This window comes from Pangasianodon hypophthalmus, chromosome 3, assembly GCF_027358585.1.
Source record: "Pangasianodon hypophthalmus isolate fPanHyp1 chromosome 3, fPanHyp1.pri, whole genome shotgun sequence".
Lineage (NCBI taxonomy): Eukaryota > Metazoa > Chordata > Actinopteri > Siluriformes > Pangasiidae > Pangasianodon > Pangasianodon hypophthalmus.
The window spans coordinates 7,165,449-7,182,656 of record NC_069712.1 but is presented as its reverse complement, the minus strand read 5'-3'; the positions used below and the strand labels follow the sequence as shown (position 1 = coordinate 7,182,656).

General features: G+C 36.0%; 1 protein-coding gene across 5 annotated transcripts in view; it reads right to left on the bottom strand.

Moving 5' to 3' along the window:
* tbck (TBC1 domain containing kinase) overlaps nucleotides 1–17,208 on the bottom strand; it is a 73,959-nt gene that overhangs the window by 50,319 nt on the left and 6,432 nt on the right. For all 5 annotated transcript variants that reach the window (XM_053232574.1, XM_053232576.1, XM_026938759.3 and 2 more), the window contains 11 exons: nucleotides 14,131–14,245; nucleotides 12,569–12,642; nucleotides 8,028–8,169; nucleotides 7,721–7,781; nucleotides 6,295–6,356; nucleotides 6,103–6,164; nucleotides 4,074–4,222; nucleotides 2,476–2,614; nucleotides 1,498–1,597; nucleotides 1,331–1,380; nucleotides 239–368 (listed from right to left, as the gene is read on the bottom strand). In XM_053232574.1, the coding sequence (XP_053088549.1) occupies nucleotides 239–368; nucleotides 1,331–1,380; nucleotides 1,498–1,597; nucleotides 2,476–2,614; nucleotides 4,074–4,222; nucleotides 6,103–6,164; nucleotides 6,295–6,356; nucleotides 7,721–7,781; nucleotides 8,028–8,169; nucleotides 12,569–12,642; nucleotides 14,131–14,245 (1,084 nt within the window). The remainder of the gene's footprint in view (nucleotides 1–238; nucleotides 369–1,330; nucleotides 1,381–1,497; nucleotides 1,598–2,475; nucleotides 2,615–4,073; nucleotides 4,223–6,102; nucleotides 6,165–6,294; nucleotides 6,357–7,720; nucleotides 7,782–8,027; nucleotides 8,170–12,568; nucleotides 12,643–14,130; nucleotides 14,246–17,208) is intronic.

The window sequence follows — 17,208 nt, the reverse complement described above, 5'->3', positions numbered from 1 at the left end:
CTGCTGCAGTATGTGTGTGAGCGTGTGTGTGTGTGTGTGTGTGTGTGTGTGTGTGTGTGTGTGTGTGTGTGTAAATACAAAGAGAGAATTATTATTATCAACACCATTACAGTAAATCAGAATACAGGTTCCTGATGTTTAATGAAAAAAAAAAACATTTCTGAATTAATTAGAATAGGATCACAGTTCAGTGTGTGTTTATTAGTGCACTTGTTTGTGTACATGTGTGTGTGTGTACCTTGAGGAGCCTGTCGAACAGGACGATACGTGTAAGCTGGTACTCGGTGTCTCTCTCTCGGATAATGAGCGGAAGGCTGACGGCGGCTGAGAGCTCGTTACTGCTGATGGACTGAGGCAGACAGGACTGTCTACACGACACAAACATATGTTTTCATTTTATTATTATTATTATCATATTCATTATTATATGTTCTAATTCTTTATTATTTGCCATTTATTTCTGTTTGGTTGTTACTGATGTCCTGATCTTTATGTGTGTATTGTGCTGTTTATCTGCTTTAACAATGCATTCTTTAGGAACAGGAAGGTCTGTCTGTCTGTCTGTCTGTCTGTCTTTCCATCTACCCACCTCTGTTTATCTATCTGCCTATCTATAATCTGTCTGTTCTACCCTTCTGTCTCTCTGCCTCTCTGGCTGTCTGTTCATTTCTCTGACAGTATGTTTATCAATCTATATGTCTTTCTTTTCTCCATTTATCTATATATGTTAATCTACCAGTCTGTCAGTCCATGTGTCTCTTTATCTATTATGCATTTGTCCTATTATGCTTTCTGTTTGTCTTACTGTCTGTCTTCCTGCCTATCTATTTTCATCTGTCCATCAATCTTTCTAATTGTCTATCTATTCACCTTTTTATGTGTCTGGCTATCTACTACATTTATCTCTCTCTCTGTCTATCCTTCTTTTAATCCATCCATCGATCCATCCATGTTTCAAACTCTGTTTACCTATCCTTTCTGTCTGTCTGTCTGTCTGTCTGTCTATCCATTTTTTCCATCAGACTGTCTATCCATCATTCTACCTTTCAATCTATCCATGCTTCAATCTGTCTACCTACTCATCTTTCTATCTGTCGGTCTACCCATGTTTCCATCTGTCTATTTAGCATCATGTCTCTCTATCTATCTTTTCAATCTGTCCACCTGTCCATCTTTCTGTCTGTCTACTGCATTTATCTGTCTGTCTATCTGCCCACCTTTTTCTCTCTTCCTGTCTGTCGCACTAATTACAGGTGTCACTGCGCTTTCAGAACAAGAAGACGATTTGGTTAATGTCTGAGTTCTGCAGAAAATAAAAGCAGGTTCTTACTCGTCCTCCAGCAGTGGGTAATACGCCTCTCCTGCTACATCCTTCAGCCTCTGAGACACAGAAATCAGTAGAAATCAAGTCTCAGCACATTCACTTAACCAGTCTAAATTAACTCTCTCTCACACACACACCCACACACACCCACACACAAACACACACAGCCTCACATTTTTGAGCTGACCCAGAGAGAGTGTTACAGTGGTGTCATCCAGCAGGAAACTTCGGTCTCTGCCCTGGCCAAACGTCTCTCCATCTTCTAAAATAAAACTGCAGAGAAGAGATGTGTGTGTGTGTGTGTGTGTGTGTGTGATTAGAGGAAGAACGGCTGAGCTAGCAATAGAGCTAATCCTATTATAACTGCTAGAACACTTCCTCTTACCTGTAATAACTATTGCACAAACTTTTCATCTAATAGAATTCACCTGCAGTGCAGAATTATTGGCACCCTTTATGAAAATTGATATATTAACGGACAACAGCATTAAAGTAGCAATATTATTTATCTTGAACAAATTGTTCTTTCTACAAAGAATGGTTTCAAAAGTATTGGCACCCTTACAAGGAATGTATGGTAAAGCCTTACTGCTAATAAACAGAAAAAGGTCAAAGGCAGCAACAAAGTATAAGGAGCATCTGAAAAGCAATAATGAAAGCATACATACACTGTGTGTGTGTGTGTGTGTGTGTGTGTGTGTGTGTGTGTGTGTATGTATGTATATATATATATATATATATATATATATATATATATATATATATATATATATATATTTTTTTTTTTTTTTTTTCCTCATTTGCATTTTCAAACATTTTCAGAAGTTCTTATGAGAATTATTTTTTTATGTTTTTTTTTTTTAAAATGTTTTTTTTAGTCTCCAGTGGAAATGTAAAAACTATTGTGTGCATTCTTAAAAATATATAATTTTTGCTCATACCAGTAAATGATGTCTATATGTAAGGGATAATAAAACAGGGTAGAGATTACGCCAAGGTTAACTATGTAAAGATTTTAGTTAAATCTTAATTTGCGTTGAAATTTAGTCCGGGACAAAGTTCTAGCACTGTAGCTGTCATCAGAATGACTGAATACGGTCTGTAACACTGTGTGTGTGTGTGTGTGTGTGTGTGTGTGTGTGTGTGTGTACTTGGGCAGGGTGCAGACTGGAGGTTTGGATTGGATGATGCCTTTATTTGTGAGCTCCTTCTCCAAGTCTCCTCCTGCCAGACACCAGAGGTGATAAACTTCATCCACAGATCTCTCCGTCAGGTAGTCCTCTCCATCCACTGCACACACCACCACATGGACAACAATTAACAACAATAACAACACGTTTTACTCATATAAAAGAATGAATATAAAAGAAACAGAGCTGTATTTGAGGATTAATATACAAACAGAAATAAGATGATATAACAACAGATTTTTTTCAGATTCTTTTTAAATATTCCAGAGCTTGGGATTAAAGTAACTAAAAACTGACTCGCGCTTTCAGCTAGATTTTTAAAGATGACCTAAAAATTTCTGGTTGATGACCTGACTGATTAGGCAAGAATGCACTTGGGTCAAAATAATGCAGATATTGTAATAAAAAAAATCAATAAAAGAATCTTAAAATCAATTTGGAAAGTCACAGGTAAACAGTCACAATTACATATCTGGATTCCAGCATCAACATTCAGAACTTGCTAGTTTGTTATTTTATCAGATTGTAGTTATATTTAATGTTGTGTAACATCTGTGAAACGTCCTTATACCATAGTGAGGTTGAATACTTCAATCTGATTAGTCAGAAGGTGTGTATTATTTCCGTTTAACAGTATAACAGCATGGCTTGGACAGTAGTTCTGGCTGTAACACGAATGACAGGTTGACATTAATGTGCTTGTTCTAATATACATTATTGTTTCTATGGTAACAACTCATACACAGGGACTTGTATGGTGGACACACCACAAAACCTAAGACTAAAAATAAACAAAAATTTATATTTTATATAAAAAAAATTTTATAAAAAAATGACATTTTTTAGGAAACATTTATTTAACGTTTATGGAAGGAGTATTGATTGTAAGTGCTTCATAACAGAGTGTCCCAGCTCAGGAAAGTCTTCAGGACAGAGGAGTTTATGTTTTCTCAGTAAAATGACAGGTTGTGTTTTGAGAGAGAGCGAAAGAGCGCGAGAGAGAGAGAGAGAGAGCGAGAGAGAGAGAGAGAAGAGAGAGCCTGGTGAGGGAATGACTGTTTATCGCAGCTATAACGTAGGTGAGAACTAAGCAGAGGAACTAAATTGTCTCTCGGACGTTCCACAACATTAAATCTAACAACATTATAAAATTTTAAAAATATACAATATCATAATATGCCTATTTATAGTATACACATTCTACAGAAAGAAAAAAAAGCTACTACTGTGTCCTACTACTACACCATCAAAGTATGGTTTAAAAAAAAACAAGCCACTGTCTTACACAAATGACTCTGTATTATTCCAGGTGTGACGTCAAATGTTTTCAGAATAACGTCAATTGTGTAAGGAAGAAAAACAACAAGTGGATTTAGAACAACCTAAAAAGCTTAAAATCTAGAATTATGTAACGTTTTCATTCAAGAATTAAAGTCTTTAATTCAGAAAGAAAGCAATTTCTGACCATTTAAGGTTTTTTTATGGACCCACTGACACTCTAAAGAATGAGGTAGGAAATACATCTGGTCTAAGTAAAGAGATGGGGATCGGTGTTAGACCTTTGCAGAGTTCGGTGATGTCTTCAGGCAGCTGGAGGTGAGCACAGCGCAGTGAGGAGGAGAACAGACTCACTGGACACTCATACGGAGCGTGGAGGCAGGAAATACTCTCAAACACGGCGTCTTCCAGGAGCTCAGCTGGAGTCGCTCTTAAAAAAAAAAATAATAATAATAATTAAAAAAATTAAAAAAAACACACACACACACACTGCTCAGGAATCAGACTGTTTTACAAATGCATATAGGCATGTCCGAAACTCTGTATCCAGCATCATGACATGTTTTCAGTTCATCAGTTATTAAAAAAAAAAAACTACAAAGAAGAATTCATCCTTCAAGCATAATGAATAATGTATAAATAAACAGAAGTAATGCAGTCAATATCATTAAGACTGTGTGTTGGGAGCATCTGTGTGCTGCCATTTATGAAATACATAACACCACAACACATTTGAGAATGAAGAAAATGGCATGTGAAGAGGATATTCAGAATGGCTTCAGTTGCTATATAACAGGTATCAGCTATGTTTTTGATAACTAATCCATTTAATAACTAATCCAATACGACCTTTCTTACAATTCTTAGTAATAAACTCAGACTACAGTCTCAGGCTTATACTCATGCCGTCAGTTAAAGAGAGATAGCACCAAGCCGACACCCAAGATCAGTATCAGACTGAAACCAGCTAAAAACAGAGGATCGGATATCAGTGAAAACATATCAGATATCGGCTCTTGTACCAAACGGCAAAATCAGAAAAGAAATTTATTTTTGGAACAGGAAACGTTTACATACAAAGAGACCTGACTGTTTTATTTCCTTTTGCTAGAATTGATTTTATTATATTTATACTCTATACTTTATTATAGTTATTTTATTTACAATGTACAGGAAAGAGTTTAACAGTGAATTGTTTCAAACTAAAAAAAATCATTTAAAGCTTTAGATTTTAAAGAAAACGATATCGGATGGGTGTCGGCATCGACTGATACTGAATGTTTCAGTATTGGTATCATCTCAAATGTTAAATAGTCAGTGTATTGGGTAACGCTTTACATTAAGGTTCAGCTACTAATTAACATTGCTTACTGCATTAATTAGGAATAAAACACAATGGGGAAAGCTGTTATTGGACTGTTATTGACTGTTTTCCAGTAACAGCACTTTTCGAAGTGTTTGATGACTCTTATACTACAGCTATTTGAAAAGGAGTACACTCTTAAACGCATTAATGAATAACATATTATAGCTATATTTAAAGTTATGGAACGTCCACGAGACAAGTTACTTCCTGTTATCACTTACAGCTATAAACAGTCATATAAAGACAAAAAAGTGCAAACTCCTCTGTCCTGAAGACTTCCCCATGGGGGGAAAAGTTACTGCCTGTTACAAAGTGTTGACACTGGAGACTCCTTCCACAAACCTTACATAAACTTCTCCTTACAGGAAATCTCACCTTATCAACAATTATTTGTTTTAATTTGCTAAATAATAACATGGTTTAAACAACATGCTTTTAATAAAAAAAAAAATTATGAGTTTTATTTTAGATTATGTGGATATGCCATGCTTATGAAAGAGTTACTACAGAGCAAGCGCATTAATATAAACCTGGACTACTGTCAGGGATGCTGTACTAGAAAATGAATCAACACCGTATCACTGGCAAACTGCTGTGGTATAAGAGTATGAAATAACACACTTCAGGATGTGCTGTTATGGGAAAATCATCAACTTTGGGATGATAGCGGTAACTCAGCTTCATGTCAGACTGCATTACGTTGGTCCATCGTTAATTTTTTTTTAATAACAGCATGCAGCTTAGTGTTTTATTCCTTACATAAACCATTCAGATAATAAAAGTGAACCAATAAAATCAGCTAAGACACCAAAACAACAAAGACGCAGGCTTAGATTGCAATAAAAGTCTCCCGTCACAGCTGGCCTGCATGGCTGCCTTTCGTCTTCCCAGCAGAGCAGAATGTTCTTTCTTCAGGAAATGATGGACAGTGTGAGGCAGCTTACCGTTTCGAAGGCAGAAAAGTCAGGCATTTCCTCAATAACAGCAGCACATTGTCAGGAAGCTCCTGGAACACACATGGACTCTCTAATTAGTAACAGGCCAATCACAAACAGAGCCAAGAAAAGAGGCATCTAGTGGATGTTTATTGCACAAAATGGAAGTCTTGATCAGGATCAGTGAACAGTTATGCTCACCTTAATGACGTCCAGGCATCCGTGCTCCTCAGCAAGCACCGTCACTATGTCATCCATGCATCCTGCAGAGAAGGTCAATACTGTTTATCCTCGAAGGATAACACAGCAAGAAGCTGATTTGTGCTGACAAACTGTTTAACTCTCATGTTCTGTCCACTATTTAGCACGATAAGGCCTTCTTTTTTTCATTTTATTCCAATACAAGCATAACAGTCATCTTAAAACACTCAACAAGGCTTTGCTTTCTTCTCAATTATTAGCACTATAAACACTTTCTGTAGAAACACATAGACAATAATCTTTCCTATGCTTACACATTTTTAAATGTACAAAGAGCTATCAATTTTAACATGTCCACCATGTTACTGTCAGGGCATAATGGCTTGAATATAAGCTCTGAAATATAAATGCTTTTTCATGTTCCTTAGAGAAAAGAACATAAAGAAAGTTACTAAGAATTCTAGACACATGTACACACATGCACATACACGTACACATAGAGCAGTACTGAATTCTCAGTTCTGATTGGTCAGATGGCAAATTGTTTCTATAGCAACAGCTCATTCACAGGGACGTGTCTAGCAGTCCTCTACATAATCTAAGCCTAATACTAAACAGATTTTATTTATTTTTACTTAAAAAATAAAAAATTAATGATCATTGATATGGTTATGCTTTCTGTAATTTAGCATTTTTTTGGAAGGAGTCTCCAGTGTCAGGGCTTTGGAAAAGTCAGACAAAAGTTGTTCAGGGTGGACACGGTTTCCTGGCAACATAAAAAGCTGAATTTTTTATCTTATTAATTTCAAGAGAGAGAAAAAAGGAAGAGGTGTGAGGGGTGTGAGTTGTTATAGCTGCTAAAATGTAAGTGAAAGGAGGAACTTGTCTCGCAGACATTTCACAACATTAAATGTAACTATAAATGGATAAAAAGTATGACGTGTTGTTGTTTAATTTAAATAAAAATTGTAAATGCTGGCTAATGACTGTGGTATAAGAGAAATAAGACACTTTGGGATGTACATATTTATGTATGAAACCTCACGTTAAAATCTTCTCTCACCACTGATATTTTTCATAAGTTGCAATAAAAAGTTTCGAGCTATGAGATTCTTCTACTGCAAACCTTTCTACAAAACTACAGAGAAGAACTTTTACTAAGGGAAGAGAAGGGGCGGAATCAAACGTCATGCTACGGTGACCAGTGATTGGCTGAGTGTTCATGTGTTGGTCTTAGGTCCTCCATCTGTTCATTTTCACAGATCTAGAAGCTGCTTTTAATGTTAAAACACTTAGATGCGCAATTTAGGACTAACACAGCCATTTTTAAGAGATTCAAATCAGCCAATCAGCCACTTAATAGCGACTTTTCAGTGAGAAATGTGAAAATGGCCCTAACAATGTGAAACAGTGTGTGTGAGCTTACCTAAGGTGATGATGAACTTTAATCTCTCACTAATTTCAATGTTCTGTAAAACCTGCCTGCCCTGTTAGGGGAAAAAAAATTACATGATTACTATTGAAAAACATATCTTCTTCACTTATAAAAATGCAACCGAGTGTTTGTTAAATGTGAAGTATTTTGTAGTAAAGCTTAAGCTCAGTGAAAGTATAATAAAGGAGAGAATACATTAGAAAAATGTGCATGAAGACAAAAAAACAGCTTTCCTCTTGAGAAAAACCATGGCTACTGCTGAGAAAGCTAAAAGAAAAAGAAAAAAAGAAGTGCATACTGCGCAGAGCTCAAACAACAGCATCCCCAGAGACCACACGTCAGTCTTGGGCCCTGAGGGTAAAGGGACCTCACTGAGTGAGGGATCAATGGATTGGAACACGCCCTGGGCGATAACCTCGGGAGCGAGGTAGGATGGATACCTGAACACAAAGAGAGACAGAGAGAGATTATTAGTACATACACATCAGGGGCATTAAAGGAATACTCCAGTTTTTTTTTTTTTTTTTTTTTAAAACCTAACCTCTATCTATTATATCTGTAGAGCATGTGTGATTAACAGAAACAAAAAATTTTGACACGTTTGCCTGTGCTGAAAATCTGTTTACACAAAGCTCACTCTAATGCAGCTCTAAGGGCAGTTGTTAAATTCCATCAGTAAACATTTACACAAATTTCTAGAAAACTGTTTTCAAACAGATTTCTTAATTAAGCTCTAAATCTGTACAATCACTCCTTCAGAGAGGGGACTATTTTTTCAAACTGAAGAATCTGTGCCGTAACCAGAACGACTTTTTACTGCATTTTACTCCAGATTATAACTCGTTGGATAAACCTACATAAGAACACCTTCAGTAAGACTTTCTCTTACATCTCATCCTAAGATCTTTACTTTAATGTTTATGGTTTTGAATTTGTGTTATATAGTTTCATATTTTAAACATTTATCGACGAAATTCAACATCTGCCCTTAGACTTTCATTATAAGTAAGTTCTGAGTGAACAGCTTTTCTGATTTTTCTAAGTATAGGAAAATGTTGAAATTCTGGTTCATGGTAATCATACACACACTATAGATAGAAATTTGGGTATAAATGCCCTGAAGTATTTCTTGAACCTTTCTTCTTTCTGCATTAAACATTTTGACTTTTTCACTTACACAACAAAGCTTGCTAGCATTTCCTAAGTACATCCCTGACATGGAGTCATGATTTCAGGGACAATGTGAAAACTGAATTGAGAATTTCTCCATTCTGTGCAAATTATGGATATTATAAATCCAAACATCTGGCTCGAGGGATTCCTTGGACTAATCCTATGACTAATGGTCCGACGGTTCTTCAATTCCCCACTCACAACTTTAGTTCCTACCTGCATTTAGATCCTATTTACAAAAAAAGTGTAAAACTATTGTTTCATCTTATCCTGTCATATACAACCTCACATTAAATGTGTATAGAGATTTTACAAAGAAAAATAAAGCGTAGAAAGAAGTAGCAGAGATCGTTGGTGATTGTTGGTGGCGAGTATATGTAGGCTAATATAGTTAGTTTGCTTTGCTAAGAATTTAATTTGTAAATTAAATTTTAAATTTAAAAAAATTAAATTTTATAGATTAAACTTAGATTAATTTTAAACAAAAGTGGTGTGTATAAACATTAGACAGGCCACGCCCACAGACTAGCAGCTTGCTAGTGTGAAAGTGGGGTTAGTTGTTGAATTAAAAAAAATCTCTCACGTATTTCAGTATTCTGTAAAAATTTTCCCCTGTTGAGAAAAACTAATGACATAAAGCATTCAGGGCTCCATTCAGCGTTGTTATACGTCTTAACTTATTTTTCTGTGTTGGCTTTTTAACAAATGGTTGAGATCCTGTTTAAACGAATTCCTGTCATTTGCTTCACAGAAGGAGAGAGAGAGATGCAAGAGAAGACATAAAATCGGAACTGTCCATAATAATAATAATAATATTGATGTCGAAGAGCACAGTGTCTAATTTTTGCCACATGCTTGGCAAACACCACACCCGGCAGTCAGGCATGTGCTGGTAATTAATCGCACAATATCACAATGTTCAACACACACCACAATGATACTGTGGATGCTGCACAGAAAGGCAGAATGTTTGTGTTTGCAGTGTTTGTGGTTCTGGTATAAATTCTGTCCTATTTCCAAGCCAGCATGTGGACAAATGTCCTTTAAAGTTCTGGCAAGTTTGAAGGTTTCCTTCCTCAAGGTCTGTTCCTCAAATTCAAAAAAGATTGAAAAAATGTGGCAGGCAGACATTGTTGCTCAGACTGAGGGATAATGTTTTAGCAATGTAGTATTTTTAATAAAATATTGTAAATAGCGATAGTACTCATCGTGAGTTTTATAGCCAGATCAAATTCATGGCTCTGACTGTTCAGAGATAATATCCGCTGCATAGCCAATTAAATCACAAAACATGTTAACTGTTTTAGAGAATATGAACTTGTGATGGTTCCAGCAAAAAAAAGTCATGTAAACATCAAGAAAGAACTAATAAGGGTATAAAAGCACCTACACTGTTAAGAAATTCAGATTCTATGAATATGCAGATTTCTCTGGTTTGGCATGACCTGTATTTGCATACTGGAACATGATTGGCTCATATTTTATGATGAATTTAAAAAAATGAGTGCAGTAAAACCACTTCACTGTACAGCAAATTAAATCACAAAATCTGCTAATTATTTTAAAGAATAATCATTTGTGTGGAAAAAAAATTCATATGGCAACACAAAAAGGTAGAAAAGCAACCACTATGAATATGCAAATTCCTGCCCACATTTGCATATTTGAACATAATAGGTCTTATGTTTTATTATGGAATAACATTGTAAAATAAAGAGATAAAAATAATGCATATATATATGTATACATAAAAACTTTTTTTGTTTTATTACATTTGTACATATCTACAGTCAGGTCTGGAAGTATTTGGACAGTGACAGAGTTTTTGTGATTTTGCCTTTATACACCACCACAATGGATTTGAAATAAAACAGTCAAGATGTGATTGAAGTGTAGACTTTCAGCTTTATTTCAAGAGGTTCCACAAAAATATAGCGTTTACCATTTAGGAATTACAGCCATTTTCAACAAAGTACCTCCAGTTTCAGGGGCTCAAAGGTATTTGGACAAAGTGACATAATTGTAAATATAACCACAATTTTAATACTTGGATGAAAATCCTTTGCAGTCAATGACTGCCTGAAGTCTGGAGCCCATGTTCTCAAAACTCAAATTCTGAGTTTCCTCCCTGGAGATGCTTTGCCAGGCTTTCACTGCAGCCACCTTCAGTTGCTACTTGTTTGTGGGTCTTTCTGCCTTCAGTCTTGTCTTCAGTAAGTGAAAAGCATGCTCTGTTGGGTTGAGATCTGGTGACTGACTTGGCCATTGAAGAATATTCCATTTCTTTGCCTTCAAAAAGTCTTGAGTTGCTTTCGCAGTATGTTTAGGGTTATTATCCACCTGCACTGCGAAGCGGTGTCCTATCGGTATTGTAGCATTTGGATTTGGATCCAAATACCTTTGAGCCCCTGAAAATGGAGGTACTTTGCTTAAAATGGCTGTAATTCCTAAATGGTAAATGCCATATTTTTGTGGAAGCTCTTGATTGTTTATACTGTACATATAAAGGCAAAATCTCAAAAAGACACAAAAATCTCAAAACATTAACTGTTTGAAGAATAATAAACTTTGTGGAAAAAAATATCATAAAACAACTGAAAAAAAAGTTTTTAATCGTCATCAAGAACTCCAATGTCTATGAATATGCAAATTTCTCTGCTATTGCATTGCCTGTATTTGCATATTTGAACATGATTGGATCTTATGTTTTATGATGCAATAACATCATAAAAAAGACTTTGACTCAGATGAACAAATGAAAGGAATTAACCCTAAAAAAATGTATAAAGTTTCAGGTGACTTTAGTCATATCTAAAGTCATAAAGTCAACTGAAAAATCTTGATAAGAATTTTATAAGAATAAGAATTTTTGTGCCGTTTGGGGTTTTAATAAATTGGAAATCAAACCAGACAGACAGACAGGCGCTGTCTGAAATATGCACATACTGTCCTATATATTTATATATAAAATCGAATTCATAGAGAACGGAGCCTCACTGACTCCACGTGAGCCAACTCATATTGTTCACATAACCGTCCACAATAAGCCCAGGCGCAGTGAATCACTGCAGCCGCATCAAAGTTTGGAGGCAGATAAGCTTTATTGAATTTTCTAGACAGATGTTGTGCAAAAGCTGATAGACAAGGACATGCCAAGTCAGAAGTACACACTCAGTGTTCATCATCCTTCTCTGAAAAAGGCAATCTCTAGCCGGATATTAGAACGCAGGCCCCCGGCGAACAAGGAGGCCAGGGCCTTGCGCTTATTTATGACTGCCCACGAGGAAGTTTGCTTTGATATCCGAGACCTGGTTTTGATCAAAATGAAGATGGACCGTGATGACACACATCTGATATTAGCTCATCTTGTTTCATTATGGGAGCGCCGCATATTTCATTGATCTTCTCTTTCATGAAATACTGACGCTCCAGATCAGAGCCGTGATGCATCTACAGTGGGATTTTAAAGATTCCCTCAAGCTTTTTTTTTTTTTTTTTTTATATACATAATGGGAATCTGAATAGGATTTGATCTGCATCCCTAAAGAGCTGAGAGCTGGGCGTCTTAAAAAAAAAAAAAAAAAAAAAGATACGGATTGATTTGGGAAGAATACATAATGGGCGTGGGACGTGTGGAGAAGCATTAGAGGGGAAAAAAGCGCTCACCCGATGGGGAAGTCCACATCTGCTCCGTGATCCGTCATGTAATAAAGACCAAACTTGGCCAGTTTTACTTTACCCTGTTTACAGAGTGAAGAAAGAAAAGATGCAGGCCAATGAAAACAACACACGCACCATCAAAACAACCGAGCACAGAAACATCTGGCCTCTTGCATGATAACAGTTATTTATGTTAAATACAAGGCCTGCACACTTTACTGATTTCCTTGCTTAAAATGAAGATCATTATGTTTTTTTTTCTTCGAAAAAAGTGTTCTTTCCCCATATTACCATTTTTGGTTGTTATTCTGCACATAAACCTTGAGAAAACCTTCCAATATTTGTCCTCATATGAAAAAAATGCAAGAAGGAGACAAGATGCGAGTTTCCTCTCAAGAACTTTTAGGAAACTATGTGTACTGACATAAATATGTATGTAGACTGACATAGGTTGAGTGCAAAAGTTTATGTACCCTTCCGACAAAAGATGATGAGATTTAGGAATGTTTCGTGCAATAAAACATAAAAATGGCCAAATAGAGTATTTTTATCAGTCCATAGGTTTTCATCTACTTCTGATAAATTAGGAATAAAACACTTGGGGTTGTGCTGTTATAGGAAAATAATCAATTTTGGGGTGTTAACAGTAACTCTGCTTCTGCTTCCTTTAACAGTATATCTCAAAGCCTTGTGTTTCTCTTATACCACAGAAAATTATCAACAATTACAATTTTGCTTTACAGATGAACTCTATCATACTCTTTTTGTCTGCTTACAGTTACATTTAATGTCTCGGAACATCTGAAACCAGTTAGTTCCTTTATCACTGATGTTATAGCAGCTATAAGCAGTCGTTCTTTCACCAGCCACTCATTGTGTTTTTTTCCCCACTCTCTTGAATTAATAAGACAGAACAATGTAACTCGTCATGTTACTGGGAAACTGGAAATCTGTTCATCCTAAAGACTTTCCCATTGTGGAAAATTTAAAGTTACCAATAAAATAAATACCAATAAATTTACCTCTAAGTGTTACAAAGCACTGACACTAGAGACTCCTTCTATAAGTATTAAATGTCCTCCTCCATACATGTAATTTGTTACTATAGAAACAATAATGCATTAGAATGAGTGCATTAATATATATTGTACAAAATTAATCAGATTCGAGATTTTAATAATACTGTGATATAAACTTTAACTTCTTAATTTCCTCTTTCATATCTTCTGAACACCTTCTGCTTCTTCTCAGTTTTCAGTTCATCGCAACATTCATCCCCTCCCTTTCTTCTTCACATGTGTGTCGTTACTACACCAGATGTCATAGACAGAGAGGTTTACGGCAAAATGTTCAGTTCTTTCTCTTGTTTCTTCGCAAACTATTTCTCTGATGATTTTTGTCCCATGTTTTGGATTGTTGTCTTGTCTCCCTCAACTTAGGTCTTGATAAGTAAGTCATCATTTTTCAGCAGAGTATTTTCTAGTTATATTATTAAATGGTAACACTTTGTATTACTAAGTTTGGCAGATGGATGTATATATACACAGTTAAGATGGTGTGTATTGTACCTCACAGTCCAGGAGCACATTATGAGGGCTGAGGGCTCGATGAACCAGGCCATGTCTGTTAATAAACGCCAGTCCCTCCAACACCTCATAGGCAATCTGCAGAACCTGCTCTGAACTAGAACACACACACACACACACACACACACACACACACAAGCCGTTATAAGAATTCAGCCAAAAATGTACACAATTTCCCCTGTTAATATCTCTTTCTGCCTCCTTCACCAGGCACCTTTGTAAATTCTATATTTGACCATATATTGTGTTTTTGTTTTTTTTTAAATCTTGTATAAAACATAATGTAGAATATATTTTCACCGGCCACTTTATTAGCAACACCTGTACCCTTTTCATGCAACAATCCAATCAGCTAATCATGTGCTTCAGAACCACTTCTGTCAGCGAAGAACAGGAATCTGAGGCTATACTGGGAACACGCTTGCTGAAACTGGACAGCTGAAGGGTTAATGTGGACTTCCTGTCAGCTCAGACCAGTCTGGCCATCATCCTCTGTCCTTCATCAACAAGACATTTCTGGATGCAGAACTGCTGCTCACTGGATGCTTTTTTTTGTTGTTGTTGTATTTTTTTTTTTAATGTGAAGTATAAAATAGTCCTTCTTTAAGTCAGCCTACCTCGTCAACCATGTTGATTCTGAAATTCATCATAGATAGATAGATAGATAGATAGATAGATAGGAAATTTGGGTATCACAGCAGATTAAGTTATATCATCAAATGTCGAATCTTGACCTTAAGAAACGAAATTGTGTCCTGTCATATCTTGGGGAAGCCTGAGGATTATAGTCCTAGTACCTACAGATTCCCACCCCTATAATATATATATGGTGAATAAATGTGATTCCTATTTTTACCCCAAATGTATCCAGTCTGTCCACTTACATTATATCTACATGTTTAACATCTTGAAAATCTAATTTAACCAGGGCACATTTGTCAGAACTGTAATAAGACCCATTATTCTGAATGCCACTTTTGCCCTTTAGAACTTTCTCTTCTATTTCTCCTTTTAACATGTCCTCCTTCCTGTAATCACTTCTCTTTGGCAAGAGAGAAGTAGGTGCAAAATCATATCAGGTTATGGATATTAATAATTTCCTGTAAAATGAACACCTTTTAAATACAAATAGAAAATGTCTTCTGTTTGACCCTTATATGAAATATCAATTTAGGTCAATGAATTTAAATACAAGAACATGAGCACAGCTCCAAAGAAGAAATATGTTTAAAACTGAATTAAAAAAAGCCAGTACATTCCAACAAATCAGATGTCATGTAACTACTGTATGTTGTGAAGCATAAATCAGGCAGACTGCCATTTCTAGTATCAGTTAGCATTCAACAGAGCATTGGAATTAAGCGACCTTAAGGGTTTTGAGCTATCCATGCTGCGTCTAACTTCCAAACATCCATCGTCTCAGACTCTTCACACACAACCATTACAAAGATACATCAAGAATGACTTGAAAAGCAAGACTAACACACATTATGCCCCTGATACCCATTGAGGAACGACACGACACATCTGACACACTTCATCTCTTCATGGCTACAGGTTGTCCACACTTCCAGCATGTCACATGGCGTATATCATCACTGAACGATTCCAGATGCTTCTGGCAACGTGACCGTGAGTTTTCATTGCTTTAGTGGCCTGCACATTTTCTGGTTCATCACCACATTTTTGGGATGAACTAGAAAAAGCTGTTCACAGCAAGACATACAAATTGCTTTCAAACATTCCTGCACAAACCCTCTAGCATCCTCTAGACAATGTGCCAAGATAAATTAAATTTATTTATTGGTGATCCTTCCAAAAATGTGACAAAATATCCTTACAGAAAACTTTAATTACATTTAATTATAGACATTTTTTATTCTGTTAATCCGAAGCATCCACTAAAAACTCCAAGTAAGCTGTTACTATAGAAACGATAATGTATTAGAATGAGTCTGTTAATATAAACCTGTGATTAGAATAACAGCTGGAACTGCTGGACCAATCAGAATTGAGAATTCAATAGCACTGTGGTATAAATGTACCTAATAAAGTGGTGACTCAATGTGTTTATAAATGATGAGTTATAATGTACAGCTGGACTTTTTTGTGGCGAAATTCCCTTGAACGCTTTCAATCCAACAATGTGAGACATTAATTAATGTGAAAACAAACCTTCTGGCCCATAATGCATTGCATCATTCGGTTTGACTCACTAAGGAAGACAGAGAGCTTAGATGGAAACATCCCTTCATCCTTATTATTACTAATATTAGGAGTAGATACAATTTTGTCATTTCTATAGTTACATACAGACATGTGACAAATTAAATTAAAAAAAAAAAAGCAGAAACATAAGTGTAGATGTCTCCAGACTAGAGTATCCTGCTCTATGGTGTGTATATAAAAGCTGAGTAGGGCCATTTGGCCTTGATTTTGGATCAAGGTGGCAAGAGGAAAACCCTCTGAAGGAGGATTCATTATCATGGCTTCAGGCACAAAGTCTGCTCAGCTGGCTGTGTTTCAATAGGAACACTAGGCTTGTGTGATTGAATCTTCCCTGCTTACAATTTACCATTTAAAAAAATAAAATCACAGCGTATGATCTAATCATCCAAAACATTAAACTCATTCTATAATTTCAGGTTTAAAGAGAGAATGATTTGGTGTAATAACATTATCAGCTGCGCAGTCTGGAACTGCTTGCTGGCAGTGGCAATCGTGAAAACTCAGCTGAATAGGGGACTTTTAGGTGAATGCTTAGTAAACAGTAAATAAAAAAACAAACATACCAGTATATTTTCGATACAATCCTTTTACAAATTGGTTGTCTAATGTAGACAAGGTCGTCGAACATAGATTTTACATTTTATTTCACATTTATGGACTAAAAATATTAACCATTTACCAAGACAGAGAGCACCCCGTGAGTCCTGAGAACATGTAAGGTGAGGAGAAGAGGGCGGGGCTTCCAGGTGGCACCGGTTAATAGCAAATCGCTTAAAACGAATCACTGCAGCAAATCATGCAAATCATTCCAGATGCACATGTCAATTGGGT